The 24,887-nt window shown below is 38.3% G+C and overlaps 1 protein-coding gene across 1 annotated transcript in view; it reads left to right on the top strand.

The window, feature by feature from the left end:
• Positions 1 to 4,911: 4,911 nt before the first annotated feature.
• The window catches only part of LOC308061177 (uncharacterized protein), a 41,419-nt gene continuing 21,443 nt past the window's right edge, over positions 4,912 to 24,887 (top strand). Inside the window, exon 1 of the mRNA XM_080380738.1 lies at positions 4,912 to 24,380. Within this exon, the coding sequence (XP_080236864.1) occupies positions 17,697 to 18,764 (1,068 nt within the window). The 5' untranslated portion in view covers positions 4,912 to 17,696 and the 3' untranslated portion in view covers positions 18,765 to 24,380. The remainder of the gene's footprint in view (positions 24,381 to 24,887) is intronic.

The raw sequence follows: 24,887 nt of genomic DNA on the forward strand, positions 1-24,887 counted from the left end.
ATCTGACAGATCCTTTGTAGGTTAAATAAGGCTCAAGAGTTGCATAAACTACTCCATTCATCAGTTTTCATCCCCTGAAGTTGCACACAGTCCTACCACCCTGTCTTTTGAAAGTTCACTTTATTGCCCTGCCTTCTTCATCCTCAGCCTGCTTTTTTCATTTGACTTTTCTTTCTGTTCTATCTCCAAACTTCAAACTTCCCATTCTCTTTTCAGACCGAAAGCTGTTATTTTTCTAATGCATACCTTTTAATCCGAAGCTCTGAAAGTGTAGGGAGCCTCAAGACAGGAAGAGTTGGGGGAGTTAAGTCTATTTATTTGGCTGCAAGACCATGACAAGGAGCAACCAGCTGGCTCTGGGACAGATTTGTCTTTTCCAGCCTCAGGGTAACCACAGAAGGGTGGATAACCCAGGGCACTAGAGATGTGGCTTTGAGCAAGCTGGATACCATGAGCGTGTATTACGCGATGTGTACAAGTCTGGCACAATTTCAGAGCGCTTAAGCTCAGGAACACTGTCTCCTCCGTACAGTGAGTAGGAAGAGGTTGCTCCCTGGAGGAAAGGGTGGAGGAAGTACGTGTGTCGGGGCAAGTGTTTACGATGCTGTAAGTTACTCTCCTGCCATCTATCTTGACAGCTTTATGACTTCAAGGAAATGATTGTTCTAGGTTTCTCACTCTTCTAGGCTTCCAAAGACCACATCTTCATGATTCATAAAGACGTATTTTGCTGAAGGAGAGTGTTATCTTATGAAAACAGTAACGTGTGATACTTGATAGCTCTAGGAAGTTTTTTCTGCCTTGTCCCTCTTTTATATGTACAGTGATATAGGAAACTGCCTCTCACCAACTGAATATGTATGAGATCTCAAGGTTGGTATCAAAATAATTTTGTCCAATGAATGATGTGTTCTTTCAGTTATTAGTGTCATGTATTGTACTACTGCTCGGATCATCCTATTCAATAAATCTAATTTGTCTAATCTAAACTGTCCAGCCCTGTACTTCTGATCAATTTTTACCATCTGGCGAGACTGTGAACATATATTTTTTTTAGTGTTGTCTTACATATGCATGCAACTGAGTGAATATTAGGTTTATTCATAACACCCAGAAGGAGGAAGGTTATGAACCCTGAATACATGCTATCATCATCTTAGCTCTTTCAGAGAATCTAAGTTTAGCACCTTTTGAATTTCTTGTTATAAAATCAGTTTATTTTTCCCACCAAATTAAACCGTTTGTGACAGACTGTATTATTTTGCCTGACAAATACTAGAAAATGCTCACACATCTTGATTCATCAAACAAGCTTTATTCAAGCGGGAGCCGTTCAGGAGCTGTCACATCCTCAGCTGAGGAACAGCGCTGCCGTGAATACACCTGACCTGCTAGTCTTTGTCTAAGTAAAATAAAAGTAAAATAGATTAGCTCAAAACACCTTCCGGTAAAAGGAGACTTGCTGCTGGAACGACACCACCACGGCTCTGCAGTTTCCAGCCTTGAGGTACTTCATATGTAGCCAGTTTGGAGTGGAAGGTGGTTTTGCTGCTTTCTGCTTGTCATAATTGCTACCCAAAGTGTAAGTCCTATTGTTAGCTGCTGGAAGATCCCTATCCATCCCTATTCTCTGCTTGACTTTTCCATCTGTGCTAAGGAAAATGTAATGTTTGTGCATTGTCTTGAGGGCAGAGTGACTGGGGCTTAGAAGGAAAACTGGGCTCTCTTCCTCACTCTGTGGCTTTGGGTAGCATTACACAAAGCGTGTCATACCTCTGTTGGATGCAGTGATATCATTTGCAATTATCTTTTGAGTTGTTGAGTTCTCTTGTTCTCTTGTTGAGAAGAATTTGAGTAAGAGGTGCCATTATTGCTTGTGATCACATACAACAACCAGCAGTGTTTTTCTGTTTCTTTATTTTCTGCCCTCTCCCTCTCACCCCTTAACATCCCCTGCGCTGCCTACTTCCTTCACCTTCTCCCACCGTCCCCTTAGGTACACATATTTATGGGTTTATGGGTGGAAGAAATTTATTCGCTGGTTGAGTTCCTGCATGCCAACATGCAAGTTAAAATGAACTTTCTCTGCCTAATTTTAACTAACCTGAAAACAGGAGTTCTTAATGGGAGTGCTGACACAACCTTAACTAAAGCAGTGCGAACACATTGCTATAATTTATAATGTCAGTCTATATTCCAAACGGTTTCTCTATGTACTGCGTGCTCCACTCAAACAGGAAAAGAAGGTACTGCAGTGAATTATTGTGTAATTAATCATTTGACCATGAGGGACTCATTTACTAATTAAAAACGCAAAAAGAGTAAATTGAAATAACCAGTGACTACTAAATCATGCCTTTTGACATGTCAGCATCATTGTAATATATCATAATGTATCAGCCAGAGACATACATATCCTACGTATTCTGTTACCTTTTACTGTGAGGCTGCCAAAATCATTCATTAGACTTGACTTCTCGCAGCTCCCAGCACTACGCATACAACTACCCCAGCGTGCCTAATTGAGGGACGAGGTACCGCTCGGGCTGATGTATACCTATAGTAATAGGTAGAAACATACGATTCTCTGCTCTGCTGACTGTGCCCGCTATCTCTGAACGTACCACGGGGGACCAGTCTGCTATGACGGGATGGTCTCTGGGAAATAAAGCTGTGCCCTAGAGGTCTAGGTCCGAGGTCCGTCTGGGTATTCCTGCCTCTGTAGCATCTGTGGCAGCTAGGTCAGACCCGTGCCTCAGCCTCGGCTGCCTGCAGCTCGGTGTACCGGCACGGTGAGCTGACATCAGGACGTCTGTCAGGCAGTGGTTGAAGGGTTTGACATGTGGCGGAGCTGGGGCTGAGGACCATCACCTGTGGGTCGGGCAGCGGAGCCAGAGACGTCTCCAAGCACCACAAGTGACTGCCTTCCTGAGTTAGACTAGACTGTCGAGGGCCAGATCTGCACTGACTCTGTGTGTTGTGACTTTTTTTTCTTCTTTTTTTAATCCACCATGACCTTTGGAAAGCATTTAGCTTAGAGGTTTTGAAGTAGTGGTGGGAATTTCCATGCCATTTTGTTTTACAGTGGGAGTGAGGGAGAAGAGGATATACATTTCCTATTATTGATGTTAACTGTGAAACTTCTGCGTTGCTAACCATGTACGCTGATGCCATGTTTAATTTATGTAGGTAAAAGATGGAGATGCATCTATAGCTCCAAAAAGGCTGGTAGAGGCATGAGAAGTGCAGTTCTAATTTGAAAAACAGCTTTATAAAGCTGCAATTTTTATCTTCTTGGATATGTTCTGTGTTCAGCAGGAAAATAATCTACAACATTTGTGGGTAGAAATATGATTTACTAACATGATTTTATGTAAAATCATCATGGCGAATAGAGCTGGAGTCTCGCTTTTCTTAAAAAAATAACATGAAATTTACTTTCCTAGCTCCAGATAGAACAAATCAATTATTGCATTCACATGCTGATCCATTGAAGAAAATAGATAGTGCTTAGAAGTAGTGTGATTTGCGAGTTCTCAATTGATATTGGAATACAAATGAAAAAGGTAATATGCCAGTTTAGCTTTCAGTCCCAAGCTGAGCTTCCAGGCTTGTAGCAGGGATTTTTGTTTTCATTTTTTTAATTGGAGAGACAGATCCACTTCTGGAAGATGGTGCATGACAATAAATGTGTAGACTTCTTACAATGCTTTCTTTCATCAGAGCAGTTTGCTTCAGTACCTCAGGTAGTTTGGGAATCCACAGCATTAAAGACTGCTGGTGTTAAAAGTTTCACACAAAACGTGCTGATTTGTGTGGCAAGCTGGGCTTTTTGCATCCTAGAACTGTAAAAAATATTTTCTTTTTATGCCTTTAATTCATCAATTTATCCTAATCATGAAAGTAGAAGTAAAAGAAATTACATATTTGCAGCAGGAAACTAGGAAAGAGGTGGTGGCTTCTCATTGATTAAATAACCATATTGGACTTTTCCCTGAAGAGAAACCCAGAATTAAGAAAAACATCAGTTATTTGCTAGCCTTGAAATTATGAAAGGAAAACAAATATGTTGGGGGGTAGCATAGGTGGAGGGGTGTAAGCTGTGCCTGTTTCACAAATGTGGCATGATAAATAGTAGTCTTTAGAAGAATCTACCAAAATAACAAATATACAAATTGAACATGCAGTGTTAGATTTATTTATTTATTTTATTTTTAAGGCAAGCTGAATATTTCTAGGAAAACTACTGTGCTGTTTAACATTTAATTCCCAAGGTCTCGTGTTCAGAGTCTGTAACAATGGTTTATGTTAGCAAACATATTGTTTAATAGTTATCTGCTCTCTCCACTTGTCTTCAAATATTGTGATTTAGATAGAACCCTAATGCACAAGAGCAACTTGTCCCCAGAGCATTATTCAGAATATAAATTAAGTGATATTATAACAGAGCCCTCACTTAGCTCAGCATAATGAATATGAAACATCATGTACTAGTGACCAAGGTCATGGTATGAGAATGAATTACTCTATTAACTTCTCTTTTAAGTAGCATTAGAGATAATAAATGAAGAGATTTAATGGGATTCTGATAATATTATTCATGCAAAAGTAGCATACTTTATCTTGCTAAAACAATTAAGATCTGTTTTGAAGATATTTTACATTTTGGAAATATGATGCTCAGAAGTGTTTATTACATGTTGCAGAATGCATCAGCATTAGCCAGTAATGCAGATAATCTGATAAAAATCGAAAAGCTGATTTGTATACTATGCTAATTCAGGATCATCTCTTTGGCCCTAGGTACTGTCCAAATGCTCCATAAGATTATGGCGAGCTTTAGTAGTGATATTAGATTAAATTCAGTTCTTTTGCTTATAACTTTTTTTTTTTTTGTGGGTGGTTCCCCTCCTCCCCCCCCCAAAAAAAAAAAAAAAAAAAAAAAAGAAAAAAAGAAAAGAAAATTACATCCACCATTCTTCTCTATAAACCCTCTTTAGCTGCCTGCTAAGTAGTATACAATATTGTATTTTAAGCCTGGAATATTACTGTTTTTATCCAGACATATTTAAGCCTCTTCTCTCAGTCATACAGTATATTATTTCAGGGATAGAAAGTTTTGTTATTATTGTGATACCTCTATATCTGAACCATAAAGAGACTTAGTGATTTGCCATGTGTTCCATAGTGCACTCACATGTGTTTAGGGGGAGATGCAAGAGCAGTTGATAAGAGATTACTCTTAATTTTGCAAGTGACCACAGTGCATGGAAACTTCATGCTGTACTTGGTTTTCCAGTTGTTGTTGGTTGGTTGGGGTTTTCTTTGAGATTTTGTTTGATTTGGAATTTTTCTTCGATTTCCAAAATGTTTTTCATTGGCTGCCTGTATTGCTATTTTTAAAATAATTGTTTGAGAAGAAAATGAAGATGTAAAATTTGGATTTGCTGTCTGGGGACAGACAACTGCTTTTAAAGTGTAGCAAAAAGCGGAAGGATGAATGTGGATGAAGGTAGTATATTGCAGATAGTTTGCCCCTGCTGTTAATCCTAAGTGTCCTCATGATTTTTACAGGAAAACGTGGGGTTTTTTTGGGAAGAATGCAGTGCAGGGTTCTGTGTACAACAGGCTCATTAAGCTGCCTGTGAGCACAAGCTCTTGGACAGTGCAGTGACCAGTACCAGACCTGGTCCTGCTTCCACAGCAATCCAGAGTAATAAGTTTCTTGTTTGCGGGAGAATGTGGGGTTGAAGTCCTCTGCTCTGTTTGCTCCTTCCAATAATATCTGTACAGTGACAGAATTCTTGCTGAATTTCCTGTAAATCCTGTAAATTTGAAGTCAGGAGAAACGCTATAATTTAGCTTTTTTTTTTTTTTTTTTTTTTTTTGTAGCAGAATTAAGAGCGAAATTCTTGCCCACTGTGATTTAGTAGGAAACAGCGTGTGTAGGTGATCCAAGCTCAGAAAACGCTTTGATGTATTGCACATGCTTGCTAACTAGCATATTTGGAAAACAAAGTGTTTAACGTGTATGCTTTCTTTATAGCTTACCACAGTGGTAAAATGCCCCTACCTGTCAAATAGAAGCAGCATGCACTTTTTTTATCTTGGGTCGCAATTCTTTTGTGTGCCATTATATGCAAGACCTAACTGAGATTATCTAACGGCTTTGGGAATTTTTCTACTCTGAATTTTGCTGAGCTAACATAAGAACAGGTTCATCCATACACGCTGTAGGAAACACCCACTGTCTGGCCAGCTGTTACCCTCAGCCCACCTCTGTCACTGGTGAAGGGTGGTGGCATGGCTGTTACAGCTCAACAAAGTTTTAGGAGATAGTTCGATGCATTTCTTGCATTTGAAATTGCAGAAAATTTCTGTCCTCTCAGACCCTTGTCAAAAGCCAAGGGCCCTGGGGGAAATGAGCCATTGTAATTAAGACTGTAACGTATCTCTAGAAAGCACAAAGTAGAGCCAGGTAAATGAGTGTCCTGGTGCTGCTTATACCAACTTCTTAATTATGCTTAACTTGGCCAGTTCAGCTTGATCCTGCACCAGTTTTACAAGTGCGAATAGACCTAAAGGTGCATGGGTAAGATCATGTTACACCTTAACTTACAAAATGTGTATGTACATGAATGAAGCAGATTAAAACATAATTAATAATCCCAGGGACATGTGTCCATAGGATTGGTGGAAAAGGAATTAAAGTATTAGTTTCTTATATTTTATGATTAATGTGCTTCTTTATATAAGACTTGAAAGTCTAGCTAAGATTATGAAAAGCACGTTGGGTTAAATCTTTCTTTGCTATAAAGTATAGTCATTATATCTCATCTAACTCTAACAAAATCCCCGATATCTCTGCACGCCTGGAGCCAAAATAGGTCAGCTCATGGGCTCTTGCTCTTGCATTATATTTTATTATTTAAACTTTAAGTGATTAGTTTAGCCCTTAAAAGCTTTGGAAAGAATTAGATTACTGTTCTTCTCTTTATCCATAAGCAAACTGACATGCAGATGGACACTGAGCAGACTTGTTCCCTGTTTTCTCCCAAGGCTTTCCCCAAAAGTTAAGGGCTGTCATTTTTTTCCCCAATTGTTAATGTCAACATTAAAGTCTAATTGCAACATGTGGAAAATACACCTGTGAGGAGGGTATTCTTTTTGATTTTGAAGACAAGGCCAGATTTTGCCTGAAGTCTCAGAATAGACTTGAAAAACATGCGTTAAGTAAAGAGAAGGAAAAAAACCTGCTACTTATGCCTGTATCTGCATAGAGGTAACAGAAACCAAATGGGAATAACCTGATCCCAGTAAAGTCAAAAGGATTTTATTCATCAGGGGGGGTTCTTTTTCTCCTCTGTATAAGGAACACTTCAGAAATAAATGGATATGATTAAATTAATTACAAGCTCTGCTACTTTCTGAGTTTTTTTTTAATCCAAGCTAATAGACAGAAAATGTTGTAATTGAATTATGTGCTGTGTTAGTTAGGGTACTGTTAGGAAGATCTATTCTCCAAGCTGATTTTTCTTAGGGGTTCCACTGAGTTTTGTAGTCCTTTAATTTATTAGATTTTATTTCACAGCTTCATTTTAATTTATGCATAGTGATGAATGTGACTGAGTCCTCTGATAAAGATGTGCAGGATTTTTTAACACACATCTCATCAGGTTAAGTTTGTGCCTCAGCTTTATGCCCAGTACCACGCTGGTGGCAGGGCTGAACGTTACCAGAACCTTGCTTACTGTACCACATCAGGAGCTTGGGACCTGGTGTGTGCTGTCAGCACTAGTGAGGAAAATACACAGGTATAGGACTTGTTCATTTAGATATTATTAGAATATATATAGGCTTTGAAAAGTAACCTGTTGGTAGTCAAATTCTCTTTTCCTCAAACATGGTGCTTGCCAGTTATTTATCAGTCTGTGTCTTCTGTGTTGTGGAAGTAGGTGGAAAAGTTGCTGGAGTTCCAAAAACCATCTGAACTGAAGCACGTATGTTCCACGTGCTGTAATGGAAAATAGGCACAAAACAGGATGCTGGACAACAGAACGAGTGGGGGGGCACTCAGAACGTTGACTTAACAGGAGTACCTGGGGCTGCACCTACTGTTGTTTCTACCATGTGTGACAGAATCACACCTGCCTTTTTAATATAATGGGAAGTAAGTACTTGTTTGGTTTCAGTCTCTGCTGGGAGTTAAATCAGTGGCTAAACCCATGTGAGAGTTCTGATTTGGACAGAGACCTGCAGAAAACAATTATTTGCTGTTTTGAGTTGTACAAAGGAACTAATCAAAGTCATCTCAGAATTAATAGGATTCAATACTTCATGTTTTCATGCTGCTATGATGCTTAGTGCTAATAGTAGAAATGTTCTATTTTTTAAAAGTAACTTGGATAATACAAGACTTGCTTTTATTTATTCTTTTACTTATGCATAGACAGAGCATCTCAAAGATGATTTTTTCCCCCTATTATGTTATTGAATTTACATTAGGATTATCAACTTTTTCTTAAATTCGTACTGTACTCATTTCTTCTGTTGTCATTCCTTCAGTTATCAATATCTGAGCAGAAGTTTGTTTCCTGGTCACCTATCTTAATCTTCTCTATACCTTCCTCAGATGCAAAGAGGATATTACCTAAAAAAATGATACGGTCCTATTTAGATATGCATTGTGAGGGAATAAGCAAGGAACGAAGGACTTCTATCCTTGCTTGGGGATATGTATTTCTGTAACCCATTTCCTGTTTTGTATAAAAGACAGTCTAACCTGAACAGTTATTACTTGACAAATTTGTGTGAAATGATCATTTCAAAATACTTTTTCTAATCATGAGGGAATGTGAAAATATATTCTTTTTATATCCTAGTCAGAAACATTTTTGGTGGATAACTAAACCCAGATAATGCTAGTAACTTCTAGCTAGACTTGATCTATAGCTCTCATTGAGTCAAGTCTGAAGAAAAATGGTTCAATACCTTTAAAGTAATTAAGACCTTTATCTGAAAAACAGTTATATATGTGCTTAATGTGATGCATGTAAATAATCTGATTGACTTAAATGGGAATATTCATAAGCATTGTTAGGCACAATTTGCAGGATCAGGCAGTAAAATTGTCCATGTTGTGGAAAGTGTTGTATAAATTTTCCTTGGGTTTCTGATATGTTTTGGGGACATAGAATAGGTTTTCTTTACATAGGAGCATCCTAAATCCAGGCTACTCAGTTTGGCATCTGTCATTTCTCTGATTTATGCTGAAGTTTCAAGCATGCATGACGAGTGCTTCAGCGTCAAGACTCTCTCATTTCCAGGCTATTCTAAATCCTTGTTTTGATATGGGAAGAGATAAGCTTGGGACAGTGGCAAACCAGCAACATATTCTGAAACAAGCTTTTGGACCCTCTTAAATCTATAGAAGTTTTGCTGTTGACTGTATGGCTTTAATTCCTCTCTCGGGTTTCCTGCTTCAGCACCCTATCAACTGTATGACTTTCCTTCTGTGTTATGTAGGTAGAATGGGATGATACTCGTCTGTGATCCTTAGTTTCTAAACATCAATTGCCTATGAATGCTGTCTTTCAAACTCTTAACTGTATGGGTTTTGGTGGGTTTTTTTTGTGTTTGTGTTTTTTTTTTTTTTTTTTTTTTTTTTTTTCTGAAAATGGTCTAAAATATAACAGCTTGCATTTGTTTCTATAAGAAAGGAAGAGATTAAAAAGAACAAGCCTTCTAGAGCATTTGGTTATAGGAAAGATTTCTTACACCTTTTCTACATTTGCTATAAACTTGCAAATGTAATTAAATTGTTTTGTTTGTTTCATGCATAATTGACAAGGTGACAATTAACTACATGGTATGTTGTCCTTTGCCTCGGGTATATAACACTAAATTTGTGTGCTGAGAAAATAAAAGGAATGAAACGGCGTGTCAGAGCTCAAAAAAATCTAAACCAACAAAAAATGAATTACTTTGGCTTCAGCCATTCTGTTTGTATCTGTTTCTACCTTTCAGCCTAGGCATCTGCACTTAGTACTGGTTAGTATACTTGATTTCTGCCTGGCACATTGTAAAGGAGCCTTTATATTGAGCAGTAAATAAATAAAAATCCTCCTGAAAGGTTTAGAAAACAAGTCATGGAATTGGTTGAAAAAACAGGAAAGTTGAATTTGAATGAAAATTGTTTTTTGCCTTCAATATAGTTAGTTTAGATACTTCATTTGGATGGCTGTGCTGGTGGTCCAAAGCAGTAGCAGGATGCTATCCCTTTCTACACCTAGAATTTGCAAACAAATCTCTCACTTTCTGTGAACAAGTGAATTGTCACAAAGAAATTAATTCTTGGGGAAAAATTGTTAAAAATAAAAATAAGCTCATTAAGTCCTGCATCAAAATTTGTACATTTACGTGACAACCTATCATGTCCTTATTCTGTTCACAAAATAAACAGCAGACATGCAACATGCACCAGAGGCAACCAAAATATGGAAATGGCGAAATAGAAAGGGGAATATCCTTAAACACTTTAAAAAACGTATTTATAGAATTAAGTTGTGATTAGGTAATCAAAAATAAGACATAAAATGTGTGATCCCAGGAGAATCCCCAAGGCCCTGATGTCCTATCATCATTGATTTGAGTGTTGAGATGTGTCAAGGAGACACAAGGTCATGCAGCCAACGCAATGAAGCAACATGCATAGTTATAGGTTTAGAGCATACTTGACTGTAATGTTCTTGAAATTTCTATTAAGGAGGGTGTGCACATCACTGTGAGTCACAGTATTCCTTGCATTCTGCCCTTATCCATAATACATTTTTTTTCTTATGGGGGAAAACCCCCCAAACTAAAATGTTTGCTTTTAGAATACAGAGTAATGCACCTTGAAGATTACTACTTCGTTGTTCTATCTCCTGAATAGAAAAGGAATAAAATAAAATAAAAATGAATCCATATTATCCAATGAAATGTTGTGTGTGTGTATCTTTAAGTTTTGGGCTATGCCTATTTGAGCTGGTCATGGTTTTATTTTCTATTTTAGTTCACATGACCAAGCTACATTCCTTGCAGTAGAGCTGCTGGGAAAACTGATGTATACACCTTTATTCTGAAGGAAAGCAAAAAGAGATTAGGATGTTTGGCTCTAGAAATATATTGTTGGAAGTAGAAAAAAGAAATTAGTACTCCTTTTTAGAGAGTAAACATGTTGTGTGTTAAAAGTACACCGATCATGTAGTTAATACAAACACTTTTTCTCTTTTCCCAGAAATTCCAGGGCTGGAGGTGTAATTGAAAATTGTAGGGTGAAGGTTTTTTAAAACATGGTCCATGTGTCTTGGTTCGTGGCACCGGCTGCCCACAGGGGACGGATTTAGGAAAAGCTCCTTGGTGGCATTGCTCCCCACGGTAGGGCAGCGCGAAGGGCCAGGCATGGCTGTGGCCTCCTCCACCCACCCTAGCAGTGTGCCGGCCTCTCCGCCTGCTCCAGGTGTTAGTCAAAGAGTGGCCGGAGCCTTGGATTCCCTGAGCTCTGTCTTTCAGCCCTCCCTGGACCTATACAGTAGCAACCATGTTTTCATCTACAATATTTTATCTGGAAAAAAATGAAGCATTTTAACTTCGTAATCTTAGAAGAACAAATGAAGCGTTTAAGGGTTTTTTAAGGGTTTTGGTTTTTGGTTGTTGTTTTTTGGGTGGTTTTTTTTTGGTTGTTTTTAAATGCCATTTTTTCATGCTTCAGTTGTATCATTACAATTAGCCAAACATGTGAGTTAGATATAAGAATTCCCTGGCCCAACATGCTGATAGAGATGGCCAACTGTACCAGCAGATGTGTCTGTTTCAGGCGTAGAGTGGGCACTGCTGCTGAAAGGCACCTTCAAGGAGTACTTCAGACAAAACTCAGAACCTTTCTAAGCACTGCTATTGTACTAATGAAGAGTCACATTTCCTCTTTTCCCTTCTTAACCTCAAAACATAATTCCACAGCAATAAGAATAAAAGAGAATAAGTTCTCTCCTCAAAGTAGAGAAGCAACATACTTTAATGTTTAATCACATTTAATAAAATGGTGATTCTTCTCCAAACCTTCAGGCAGTAGAACAACAGTGGGACAGCTTGTGGTCTTGGAAAACCACCATCACTGGTCTCACATTTGAAAATGTAATTTATAGTGGAAAGAGAACTATTTCTCGTATTAATATTTTTAAAAATCATAATTTTATTAAATGCTTATGTTAGGCTGATGTTTTTCTGAAATTATAATATTCCATTGGAAAACACTGACTCAGCTGTCAGTCAAAATTGTTGTACTGTTTGCTTTGGTTGTGTTGAAATGTTTTATTTTGTGCGTTTGTGGTTTTTTTTTTTTTTTTTTTCTAATACTGAATTTAAATATAAACCCCTCTGTGATACATTTTGGCTTTGTTATTCCCAAGTGTTTGGCTTTGTTATTCCCAAGTGTTGAGTTCTTGTCAACATTTAAGTACAAACAAATTTTGATGACTTTTTCTACTTCCAAAGGACAGCAATTATGTATTTAAACAGAGCTCTATATTATTCTAATTCTTTTTGAGAACAACACTAATACAGTCTTCTAAAATGTAAAGATAATTTGGCATGTTATATACAGAGAGAGAAATCTCCAATGAAAAATAATCTGAGAGGAAGTTGGTCTTCCCCACAATATTCCAAAACCTGCAGCCTAGTATTTAAAAAAATATAAATAAACATTTCAAAATCTTTGTATAATAACATTTTTAAAGATAGACCAACAGAGAATTTGAATCGTTCGCAGCTTGTCAACAGCAGCATGTTTTTTTAGTACAAATAATTTTTATACCCTTTATTTCTTGTTAAATAACAGCCAGATGAAACAGCTGACCTCTTCTGACTCTTGATTATTTTTCCCCCGTTCCTTTCTTGAAGACATAGCAGTCCAGCTTTCAGTGAATAAAAAATAAACTTGTATTGTTATCCATCATTGGCTATTAGCTTACTGGGAATTGCAAAAGGAAGGGCTTCAGTTTTGCTTGCTTGATTTCTCAATTATCAATAGAATAAAACATGATAACATGAGAATGCTTTTATAGGTTATCTCTTTTTGTTGTGTATGCTTCTCTGTATTTTTCTTATGTTTGTTTATTTTCAAATGAAACTGATACAATATTTTCATTGCCAACCTAGTTAAAGATAAGGTAGCATGTTCTGGAAAGCAGGGAACATAAAAACGCTCTTGCCTGAAGTAGGAGAAAAAACAGTTAATTTCAATCCTGATGACAGTTTCTTGGTGAACAATAGTCTCCCAGAATTGACACGGAGAAGTAATGAATGAATGAAAGAAGAACTGAGTCACAGATGCACTTTTGCAATCACTTTAGAACATCTACACTCTTCCAGCCAAAATACTATTAATACGTGTGTCAGCACAGTGAGTGAATCTCATAGTGTGAACGCATTGGAACAGTTCAGGAAAGAAAATGAAGAATATCCTCAGGGACAGACTTTTCTTTTTCTCTGAGAGACTCTTCATTATTCAGGCATTGTGATACTTTTCCTTTATTTGTGTAAAGATTAAATTGCACATGATTTCTAATGTTTCTGCTACTCCAACTGTCATAGGTCAATGACCTTCATGGAAGTGAGATAATAGATACATCGTCTGTGGTTCGGGCAAGTGCTGTTCTTCCACAGCCCAGTACTTTTCTATTGTTATAAGTCGAAAGCAATTAAATAAAAATACAAGAGAAAGTTTCTAGAGTATCTTTAGTATTTCATATATGTCCGTATGTGACTGTCTTTTAACATTTATATGAGATATTATCTAACATTATATAATGACCTGGAAGCATACGCTGGAAGTCTTCTACATGGCTGAGACGACAGATTAGCAGGAGATGTCTGTGTGTATTCAGCAAGGCAGTTTCTGGGAAGGAGCCCTCTATTGTTTGAAATCCGTAATCGAAGGACTTGCAATTGATGGGTTTGTCCTCAGGTGTGTTACCAGAACTGTTAAAGTCCTGTCCAAATAATGTCTTTCCATATTGCTTCATATCCCAACTGGTGTGGGGCGGAATTCATCCTTAGATTTGCAATTCTATTGCATAAAAAACTATGTACTAGATACGCTTAACAATTATTTTCACGTAGTATAAAGACTATAAATTCACTGAAGAAAACTTACCATTGCTTATTAGCCATTTTCTATTTATCTATTTACAATAATTGTTCAACGGATTTTCATCCCTTAGCAATTTGAGTAACCTTTATTTTTGGTTAGCATCTTCCAAGAGGTCCAAGTGGACAAATCAAGATTGTAGATGTATTTCCATGAATGTGAAGGATGGCTGACGTGACACTGACACTGCACACAACGGTATTGAATCCTGCACAGGGCAAAGCTCCTATACAAGTAAGTGAATTCTATAGTTTGTGCACCCCTTTATTCACTTTTTTTTTTTTTTTTTTTTTTTTTTTCCAATTCCACATGTCAGTCATGCTCCCTGGTTGCTCCTGTCATGAACAATACGTTCCTCCAACTGTCTTGGAAAAAGCTTTTAAATATGTGTTTTAAAATATTAAGTGTAAAATGAACTTTTGGCCTCTAAAGATTTTATAAATGCTGAAACAGAAGGGGTGGATACAGTTTTATTTCAAACTTTCCATAATCAACTTCTTAGATGGCACTCTGCAAGTGATGTTTTGCTTTTGTTATGGATATTGAAGAAAGGTCAGCTTAGAACAGGGTAAGAAAAATATGTTTGGAAATGAATGTATGGATATGTAGAATTGGCTGTGAACAAGGTAGAGAGATAAGGAAAAGAATCACTCACATTTCTGATCTTGACAAGACCTTACTGCAGGGGCTTTACACTGTTGTTTCACTACTGCTTCACAGCCAAGCATCCTATCCACAAAGCCCTGGTTCTTTTCAGATTTTTGCAGTCTTGTAAAGCATGTTCCAGCAGGAGACACAACTAGTTTCCTTCTAATATTGGCTGTATGTAAACCAGCATACACTTTGTGACAGTCACCCACCATTTACATCAAGTTGGTAAGAAGATATTGGTTTTACTAAACTGTTCTGTTTAATATCACCCTTTTTTAAATGTATTTTGGTTTAAATTAGTCTGTAACAACAACAAAAAAAAAGATAGCTCTTCGGATGCTGAAGAGAATGAATTTTAGTTGATAGCAGCTTAACTTTTCCCAGTGTTATGAAATACTCAGTAAATTTATGTAACGTATTCCTATTTTAGCAACCATGCAATTACTATAGCAATTAATAATCCCAAGTAAGTATTTTGATGCCACGTCCTGGTACAGAAAAATGTGTCCTTTAGCAACAGATTGAATTACTCAAATACCCTTCTACTCTATGTACAGTTAAACTATTAGGTTAGCACTTTAGTATTTGGTTTGCTGTGATATTTTCATTAGATTTAGGCAACGCTGCATATGTCTCAACAGTCTTGCTTTAGAGAAAGTCATTTGAAGTTCACATAAACATGCTGTTTGTAGGTATCCTGCTCTGCAGGCTTTAGGCAGTGCAAAAGAGTGCAGCAGTTTTGTTTCTCAAATGCATAACATAGATGTATATTGAATAAGTTGTCAGAACTGGGTATAGCAAACTGTAGATCAATGTAATAATGGCAATAAAAAAGCGATTCTGATTGATATTTATAGACAGAATATCTCAACTATAGCTGAGGATATAGTGTGGCAAAGACAGGTATCCAAGGAATACTCTTTGTACTTGATTCAAATCCAGGGAATAGGATTTGTGTTAAACTTCTGTGGGCAGTCCCTGGGGCAAAATACTTCACAGTGCTGCTGGGAGTTTATTGGATGTGGCCTTCAGGCAACTTCTGCTCTTTAGGTTGCTTTTCTGAGGAGTCTTTCAGTGGCAAACATTTACAAAGTGCCTAATTCAGAGGCAGATATACAGATTCTGTTTAAGTGAACCATGTTCATATCTCTACAGCCTTTTTGGAGAACTCACTTTCTGACCCTGGAAGCTCATCAAACCAATTCCTGCAACCCTCCTGTGCCTTTACATCTCATAGAAAAGCTGTCTAGTACCAGCCCTTTTCTACTGAACAACTAAAAGCACCAAGCTCTTGCAGGAAATCTATACTTGGCAGAGACTCAACAAACTGACTTAGCCAAACCTTGGTATTGGTATCTTATCTACCTTCGGAAGTTTTTGATGCACATTTGATGATGGAACTTGCAGGACTGTTGGGGTTAATTTTATTTGAATGGCATTGAGCTTCTTTACACAAAAGGGAGCCTAGCTGTCCTGGCTTCTGTCTATCTGATTTTTCCCAGCTCAAATTTGTATGAAAGCAATTATTACATTTTATGTTACTGAAACTTGCTTAATGTTGAATGATAGGGGTTTTTTTCTTGACTAAGATAGAACAGAACATAATTTGCCAAGTTATATATGGTCTGTGATGTCAGCAGTTCATTCATTGTCTATTTATGGTGTTGACCTTGGCTGTTTGCCAGTTGCCCACCCAGCTGCTCTCCCACTCCCCCTCCTCAACAGGATGGGAGAACAAAATAAGATGGAAAACGTTGTGGGTCAAAAGAAAGACAGGAGATCACTCACCAGTTACCATCACAGACAGAGTACACTTGGCTGCAGAAAATGCCCAATATTCAGAAAAGCTTAGATTAAGCTTCACTCCCACCCCCCGATTTTATGGTGTCTATATGCATGTATTTTATGAGTACTAGGTGAATAATACCCTTAAAGAATTAAAAATACATACAATAGATGGCAGCTGGGGATAAAGATTGTATTTTTCTTAATATCTATAAAAAAAAATATCTTGCCTAAATAAGACCTTCTGTGTATGTTTTTGCCTCTCAATACATATGCACCTAGCATGGGATTTAGTAACTGAAGAGACAATGAATACATGAAGACACAGTCAGATATCCTTAAACAGGACTTCAAGCCATCTTCATGCTCACCTTTTGCTAGCCTGCCAGTAGTACTTCACAATATCATTTTCAATTCTGAAAAATATCCTGTATGTCAAGGACTCCTGCCTTGATCCATAGATCCTAGTATCTTCTTGTCCTGGATATGAAGGAATGCAGCAAATAATTCATCTGGAAGTGATCAAAAATAGCAGGAGGTGCATGACTATCCCCCTCCCATTATTCCCATCTACCTTCAAAAGCCTTTGTCAGCTCTCACCCCTTCACCCCTTCCTTCCCATGCTTTGAAATATTTCTCCCTTGGGTTTGTTTCCACTTCTAGGGCATGCATAGGCTGGATCCTGTGCAGATTTGCACTGGATACATATAAAAACATATTCTACTTCCCCTACCTGCATTTCTGCTAGATATTTGTTTCCTAAAATGAAATAGATCCAGACAGATTAACCCTCCTTGGGCAGTCTGAATAAAATGTAGATTTTGCCTCAATTACAGTCTTGCAGTCTTGCTGATCACATATCTCTTGGTCTTGCTAACATGTGAGGGTCAGTTTTTGCCTTATTCTCTGTTACAGAATTGTGCCAGCTTGTAGTTGCTCTCAGAAGATCCTGGACGCCTGCTGTGTTTTCATGGTTTTAAAACCTGCTTTGCAGAATTCTCAATAGCTGTACCGCATATAATAACCATTTTTGTGTATGACAGTAATTTAAAGTGGAAGCCCAGGATGAGCAATGAGGATACCCTCTGGAGAGCAGGATGATGTCTGGCTAGCTCTGCAGTGTCTTGCCATAGAACCACAGACTGGTCAGCATTGGAGGAGACCTCTGGAGATCATCCAGTCCACCCCACTGCTCAAGCAGGGTCACTGGAGCAGGTTGCACAGTCACGTCCAGGCGGGTTTGGATGTCTCCAGAGAAGGAGCCTCCACAGCCTCTCTGGGCAGCCTGTCCCAGTGCTCTGGCACCCTCAGGGTAAAGAAGTTCTTCCTCATCTTCAGGTGGAACTTCTTGTTTGTGCCCATTGCCCCTTGTCCTGTCACTGGGCACCACTGGAAAGAGCCCGGCCCCGTCCTCCTAGCACTCGCCCTGAAGATATTTGTAGGCATTGACAGGGTCCCCTCTCAGCCTCCTCTTCTCCAGGCTGAACAGCCCCAGCTCCCTCAGCCCTTCCCCCTCAGGGAGATGCTCCAGCCCCTCATCATCTTCACAGCCTCCGCTGGACCCTCCCCAGTAGCTCCCTGTCTCCTGAACTGGGGCGCCCAGCACTGGACCCAGCACTCCAGATGTGCCTCACCAGGGCAGAGCAGAGGGGCAGCATCCCCTCCCTCAACCTGCTGGCCACGCTTCTCCTCACGCCCCCCAGGGTCCCACTGGCCCCTTGGCCACCAGGTCACGCTGCTGGCCCAGGGGCAACGTGCTGCCCCCCAGCCCTCCCAGGCCCTTCCCCGCAGAGCTGCCCCCCAGCAGGCCAGCCCAGCCCGTGCTGGTGCGTGGGGCTGTCCCTGCCCAGGGGCAGGACCCGACACTGGCCATGGTTGGACTCCATGGGGCTCCTCTGCCGACCCCCCAGCCTGCCCGGCTCTGGCTGAGCAGCAGTGCAGCCGTTGGGCCACCAGCCGCTCCTCGGTTCGGTACCACCAGCAAACTGGCTATGAGTCTTCAGGTCCAGCTATGATTCTTCAGAAGGAACAGTGGGATCCCATGTGCAGTACTGGAACTTCTGTACCTGTTTGCGTAACCTATTTTTCCAGTCTTCAACATTGGATTACTCTGAAATTACCACTATGTTTGCCAAGATGATTATTTTTTTCCCTGGTTGTCAGATCTCCATGGTTGGTCCTCCTAGTACAACCGCTGGTTGGTTTGAAGACTGGAGCTTAACACCTGAAGTCATCAGCCATACCCACCCTTTGTGTCTTTTTCCTGTCACCTCTTTCTCCCTTCCTCATGAAATCAATGGTATAAGTGTGAAGATATATTTCCTTTTTATGACTCATTGTTAGGTTTTAATTTTTTAGTGGTCTGCTCTTATCTTCCAACAATTCACCAGACATCTTTTCTCAGTGTAGTAGTATTCTTTTTTTTTTTTAATTGCCAGGTAAAAACAAAATACAATGTTAGCTTTTTAAAATCATATTTCTAACCTCACCTGTTTCTTGCCTTTTTCTTAATTATCTGGTTCTAATGATGTAACTTTGTCTTCTTGTCCTTCTATAAGCAAATTAAACTCTGCTACTAACTCTACTCTACTAACTAAATTACTTTTCCTTAAACTCTTGCTGCAAACCGTTGAAACATGGCTTTCACTTAACAGATGGCAGTGTATTCCCTTCACAAAAGCCACACCTGTTTATCTGCATTATTGAGGACCTAATTTATTTTTCTTGATCATTCTGCTATCTCTGACAGAATAATTCTTTCTCCTGTGCAGATCTTTACCTTTTTCTCTTCCTTGTGTGTTGGTTTAATGTTAGGGCTTTGACAGTTCCCTCTTCTTTATGCTGAAAAACTGTCTCTAGACTGTTCTGTTTTCTCTTGAACCTCCAGCTGCCAAATCTACCTGTTATGACGTCTCTGTTAATGATGGAATAATTATCTGTCCTGCCTTTATTTTTTTAAATATAGAGTACAATTTGTTTTGGGAAATGATATGGTGTCAGAAGACTCATGATTCTATATGACAATGTGAGTGCTGGCTACATAAGATCTGTAACTCGAAAATAATAATTATCCACCATGATTGCTTATTCATCAGTGAGTTTATCTATTAGCTCCACTAATGGTGTATTAGAGAATAATTTTTATATGTGCATCTGTTTTAGAAATGGTACCCTAAAGCATGAGCTATTGTTGTCCTATTTAGTAAGCAAAAGATAAATCTAAATTATTTTTTGTATTATTATTTTTGTTCATATAGGTCAATATAGTACCTGAAAGTCTATTAGGCTAGGGATTAATCTTCCATTTGTCACATAACAAATATTGTAAGGGCCCTGATGGGGTTAAACCCAAGATGTGTCTGTTCTAGCATATCTAGCTTGATTTACTTTTTTAGCTGATCCTTCTTTATGGCTCTCTTTAACAAACATTGCATAATTTTACACCACGTTCAGATGTAACAGTTCAGAATGTCAGTACAGTGCCATCACAGTATAACCTGAAAACATCCAAACCAGATGTTTTGGGTTCTCAAATCTCATACAAACCCCTTAGGTCTGAAGAAGCTTTAGGAAAAAAGCAAAGTTTTACTGTCTCATTTTAAAATGTTGCTACTGGAGTTGAAGCTTCAGGCATTTGTATTCCTAGAGACCTATTTATATTAATCCTTTAAATGTATAAGAATATTTCAGTTTTGTTTTGAGTGTCTGTTGCTAATATCAGATTCAAAAACCACTTTATGCATCTGTGTCAGTTCTACAGAGATAGCTTCATTATCATTACAATACTAGCTGTCGACAGTACACTGTATGAGACCATCTTTATGTTGGCAAATTACTCCAGCCTTTTCACATAACTGGATGACAAATCCCAAATTATGGTGGGTTGATTTTATAATTTGTCCTTCTTTAGGCGTGTTATTGCCTACATGCGCTGTGGGGAAGAATCTTGTGTTGGCAGGGAGATGGAGCGTTGACTTAATATAGGTCTTTAACTCCTGCATACATGTTGAGTTGCTAGAGAAATGGGAAGAGGTTGTTGACAGGAGAGGAAGTCCAATCCTGGGACCAAAGTTATGTACGATTTAGAATTAAGTAATATTAGTGCAGTAGTAATTGTCTGTATTTTCTTTATATGTTGTATGTTATCTTCCAAAATGCATGGGGCTTGAGAAGGGGATGTTTTTATGCAGGTATGGTGGTTTTTCTTTTATGGTCTACTGCCAGCTTGCAAAACCCATGCAATCAATAAGGGGCAATGGGAATTCTATAACTGTCATTAACTGGAGTGTTTATTAATTCTCAATTAGAGTGCTAATCAGTCTTACCTGTGCAAATTCATTGAAAGGAATGGGGTGATCCAGGTGTCATCCAAGGTATATGACTAATGGGAGATCACAAACATTTCTTTGGGGGAGTAATTTGGCAAGTACAGGCAATTCTGTGCAAGATTTAACCCATATTAACTTTAAGACCCAAGCATGGGCTGACAGTTAAGGCTATGGATATCGCTGTAGTCATTTGGGTACAATTAGCTTGGTATTTGAGTTGTTATTCTGTACAGGTGCTTTTTTTTTCTTTTAAAGATACAAGATGCTTTGTGCTTATAAGAGCAAGATGATGCACTCTCCCAGATCGCATAGTAAAACACTACTTTGCCTTATGTCTCTAAAAGAACAAAGAGGAAAATGAGTAGTTATCAATAAGCCATCAAAGTTTGCATATATGAAAGTTGTTAGAGAATGGGGGCAACACACTTGACCTCACAAGGGCCACTGCACACTTTTTTGTTGTGAAGAGATCTGTTTTTATTGCACATTAGTTTGGTTACTGTTGCATGTTGATGGGTGGCAGCTGTTCCAACTTTTACCGCTATCAGCGGAGGAAGCCTTTTTGTACGATTTAAACATACACGTATATTAGTCTTTTAAACAATTAGGAATAAGTACTGACTTAAATTGTATTTCACACTAAGGAACAATAATTTCTGTAGGTAGGGAAAAAATAAAATCCCGTTACCACTGATCATTAAAACAACAAACAAACAAACCAATCAAAAAAACTTTTCTAAGAAAGAAATTTGCTTTACCAAATACTTAATGTAATCATTAAGGTCTGAACTTCTGAATTAAGAGATTTAAAATGCTGTTGTATTCCTTCTTAGATTGTACTTACCTTCAGCTTGCATCAGCTTTATGCCTCTGTTTTGTTCACATTATGTGTGTTCAATAGCTTTGAAAGTCAAGTCACAGGCAAGGTTCTCAGCTGGCAAATATCACTTGTCACACTTGAACATTGGAGTTAAGTCAAATCATACCATAGTGGGATGTCTTCTGTGTTGGTTGTAAACAAACCAAAACCATCCCAAGCCACAGAAGTAACTAGGAAAGATTCTCTAGAAATTGAACCTGTTTCCTAAAGGAACTCCACGTAATGCTGTGAAACTTGAATATTCAGTATTTCTTTTCCCCTACCGAATGTTAGAATTGCATTGTGGGAATGCTTTCTTTTATTTTTTTTTTTTTTAACATAGTTTGGGATGGTAAAATAAGACCAAAACAACAAATAAAGAGCTGTTAATCAGTATTCTTGTAAGTCAAATAAGGCATTTAAAGGGTGAACTTGAAACGCAAATTGTGCCTGCTAATCCCAGTCAGGTTCTGTGCTGCTTGTGTACATGATAATACTGTGAAGCTGACAATGGGATCAGTGAAGGAGGGGTATAACTGATGTGGCAGACAGTAATACAAGGAGCAGTGTTGATGTTATACATCATTAAGTATTCCAGCATTGCACCCGTCCCTGTTCTTCGCTTTCTTTCTTTTTTCTTTATTTGTTTGTTCCGTATCTTAAATTTTCTTCTCTGCCTTCTTTCTCCTTAAACCTTCTGCCTCAAATCCACGCTACCTTATTTTTATTTTGATATCATCAGAAAGTACATAGCTGGAGTAAATCATTGCAGTTTCACCAAACACTTTGCTTATAAAATAAATGCTCCCCGCTTATATGGCTTCAATTGATATGCAAAATTTGAACTTCTGTAGCTCAACTAATAAACAAACTGATTTGTTTAGCCCCATCTATGTGAAAATACAAATTCACACATAGAGAAAAAAATATAGCTTGGCATCTTATCTGAATGCTAGAGAGTCATTCACAATCCACCTAATCCGGATTTTTCTCTGCTCCTGGACGGTAGCTTCATTTTATTCTTAGGCTCTCAATATTCTGCTTTCAGACTTTGAGTAGTTCTGTTTTTCTGTGTATGCAGTGCTTAACTGTTTCTCTCTAAATTAGCTATATCTGATACCAGCTCCATGAGCTTACTTCGTTATAGTTTATAATTCGATCTGAAGTCACCCGCGGAAAAGACAGAGGGGATTTGTGCAAGAACACATGTGTGCGCATCCCATCGCTCCCTCTTTGGTGCGTTACAATCAGAATGCACCTTTTTGTTGCTCTGATGAAAGGGGTGACGTGCCAGGAGAGATACTTTTTTGTAATCGGCAATATGAATCCGATGCTTTTGCTTGCTAGTGGTTGTTGCTATTCTCTCCTCTGTAAGCATGTTTATCGAGGTCTACCGAAAGCCCAGAAGCCCATAGGTCAGGGAACAGCATTTTGATGGATTATGGGATTGTAACTGTCCCTGCCAGCTGACAGCTTTTATTGGCTGGGAGGATGAGCCTGTAAACCTTTATATAATTATTGTATTAAAGCCACTGTGCCTCTGTGTTGCTGGCGCTTGTTCAGGGATCAATGTGAAGATAATTTCAAAAATGAATAGTAAGTATTGATCGTCCCTTGGTGGAGCCTTATCAGTGGCTGAAGCAGACTACTGTAGATTATAACTTCAATGTCATTTATGATGATATGATACGTATTGCAGAGTAGCAATTTAAACAAAGGGCTGATTTAATTCACAGTGGATTTTTGTAGTGTGATGGGTAATAAATCACAATCTATGTAATTTTTAGAAATGAACACATGTTGGCAGTAGTTCAGGGCAGTTCCTGGGAGATCTGAAAATGACCAGGGAGGGCAAATATCAGCAGCGAGCCCCTTCTGAATGATTGGCCCTTACTTGATTCTGACATTCAGATGACCTTGGGGCCTCTGCTGGCAGCTGCTGGTTAATTTTCTTCACTGAGGACACAGTTTAACTTTCTATCTGTCTGCCAATTACCTGACATTTTCAACTTATCACCTTCTATTTTTTAAATTATTGGAGGCACATCCACATTTTGACACTTTTTTAGGCAAGTATTCGTTTTTTGCCTGCTGCTGAGACATCTCTCTGCCAAGCTGCTGTAATCTCCCTTTTGCTCAAGAAATTAATAGCTCACCTAACTGGGAGGTGAAAAAGCACAAGCATTATATGGACGATTACAGAGCTTCCTTTCACTTTAGCAAGAAAATGTGTGTGTGTGTATGTAGAAAGCAAATGATACCTCCCCCCCAGCCCAAGTTAGTTGTTATCTAACTATGTATATAGCAACTGATAGGAAGTACTTGAAGCATAAAATACATTTTAGTTCTTGTTTTTCTTGCCAGATTTTTCTTTTAATCATCAAGAGATGCCTCTTCTGAAGTAACATGAGGAGATCGGTTTCAGCTGTGCAAAAACCGGGCTGCCACGAAGTTCTCAGGCTGACCTGACTCTTACAAGTCTGTACATTGTTTTATGCAGGCCCTCATAGTCTTGCGAATGACTCTAATCAAGATATGTCCCTAATAAGATACGAATTCCTAAAGCAAGGTAGGTTAGTTTGTTTTGTCTGTGTTTCATGGCTTTTGTTTTAATCCACAATCTAACATTGCTTATATATTTCTGGTTAATTAAATGTTACATGTTTTATTTTATTTTTTTTAATAACTTTATGATTTAAATTCTGCTGAAGTCTTGACAAAAATACATGAGTTTAAGAGAAAATAAGCAGTAAGTTTGTAGGGATCAGTCATATCAAAACACTCAGGACTAATAAAAGATTATCATTAAATGTTAACTACTTTAAAAACTTTAAAAATTTGAACAGTACAAGGAGAAGATACATGTTGAGCACTATGAGGTTTGAACATCACAGGAAGAATAGGGGACCAAAATGCCATCATCACGATATGGAACCTGCTTTGGAAAAGCATTAAAGCACGTATATTATGCATGTAATTAAGACTCATTAATGTAAGTCAGCCATGAGAATCTGCTTAAGTGCTTTTCTAGAAAAAACATATTAAATCCAAGCCATAGCAATGCAATTTAGAGTTA

The sequence above is a fragment of the Falco punctatus genome, assembly GCF_963210335.1.
Source record: "Falco punctatus genome assembly, chromosome: 3".
NCBI lineage: Eukaryota > Metazoa > Chordata > Aves > Falconiformes > Falconidae > Falco > Falco punctatus.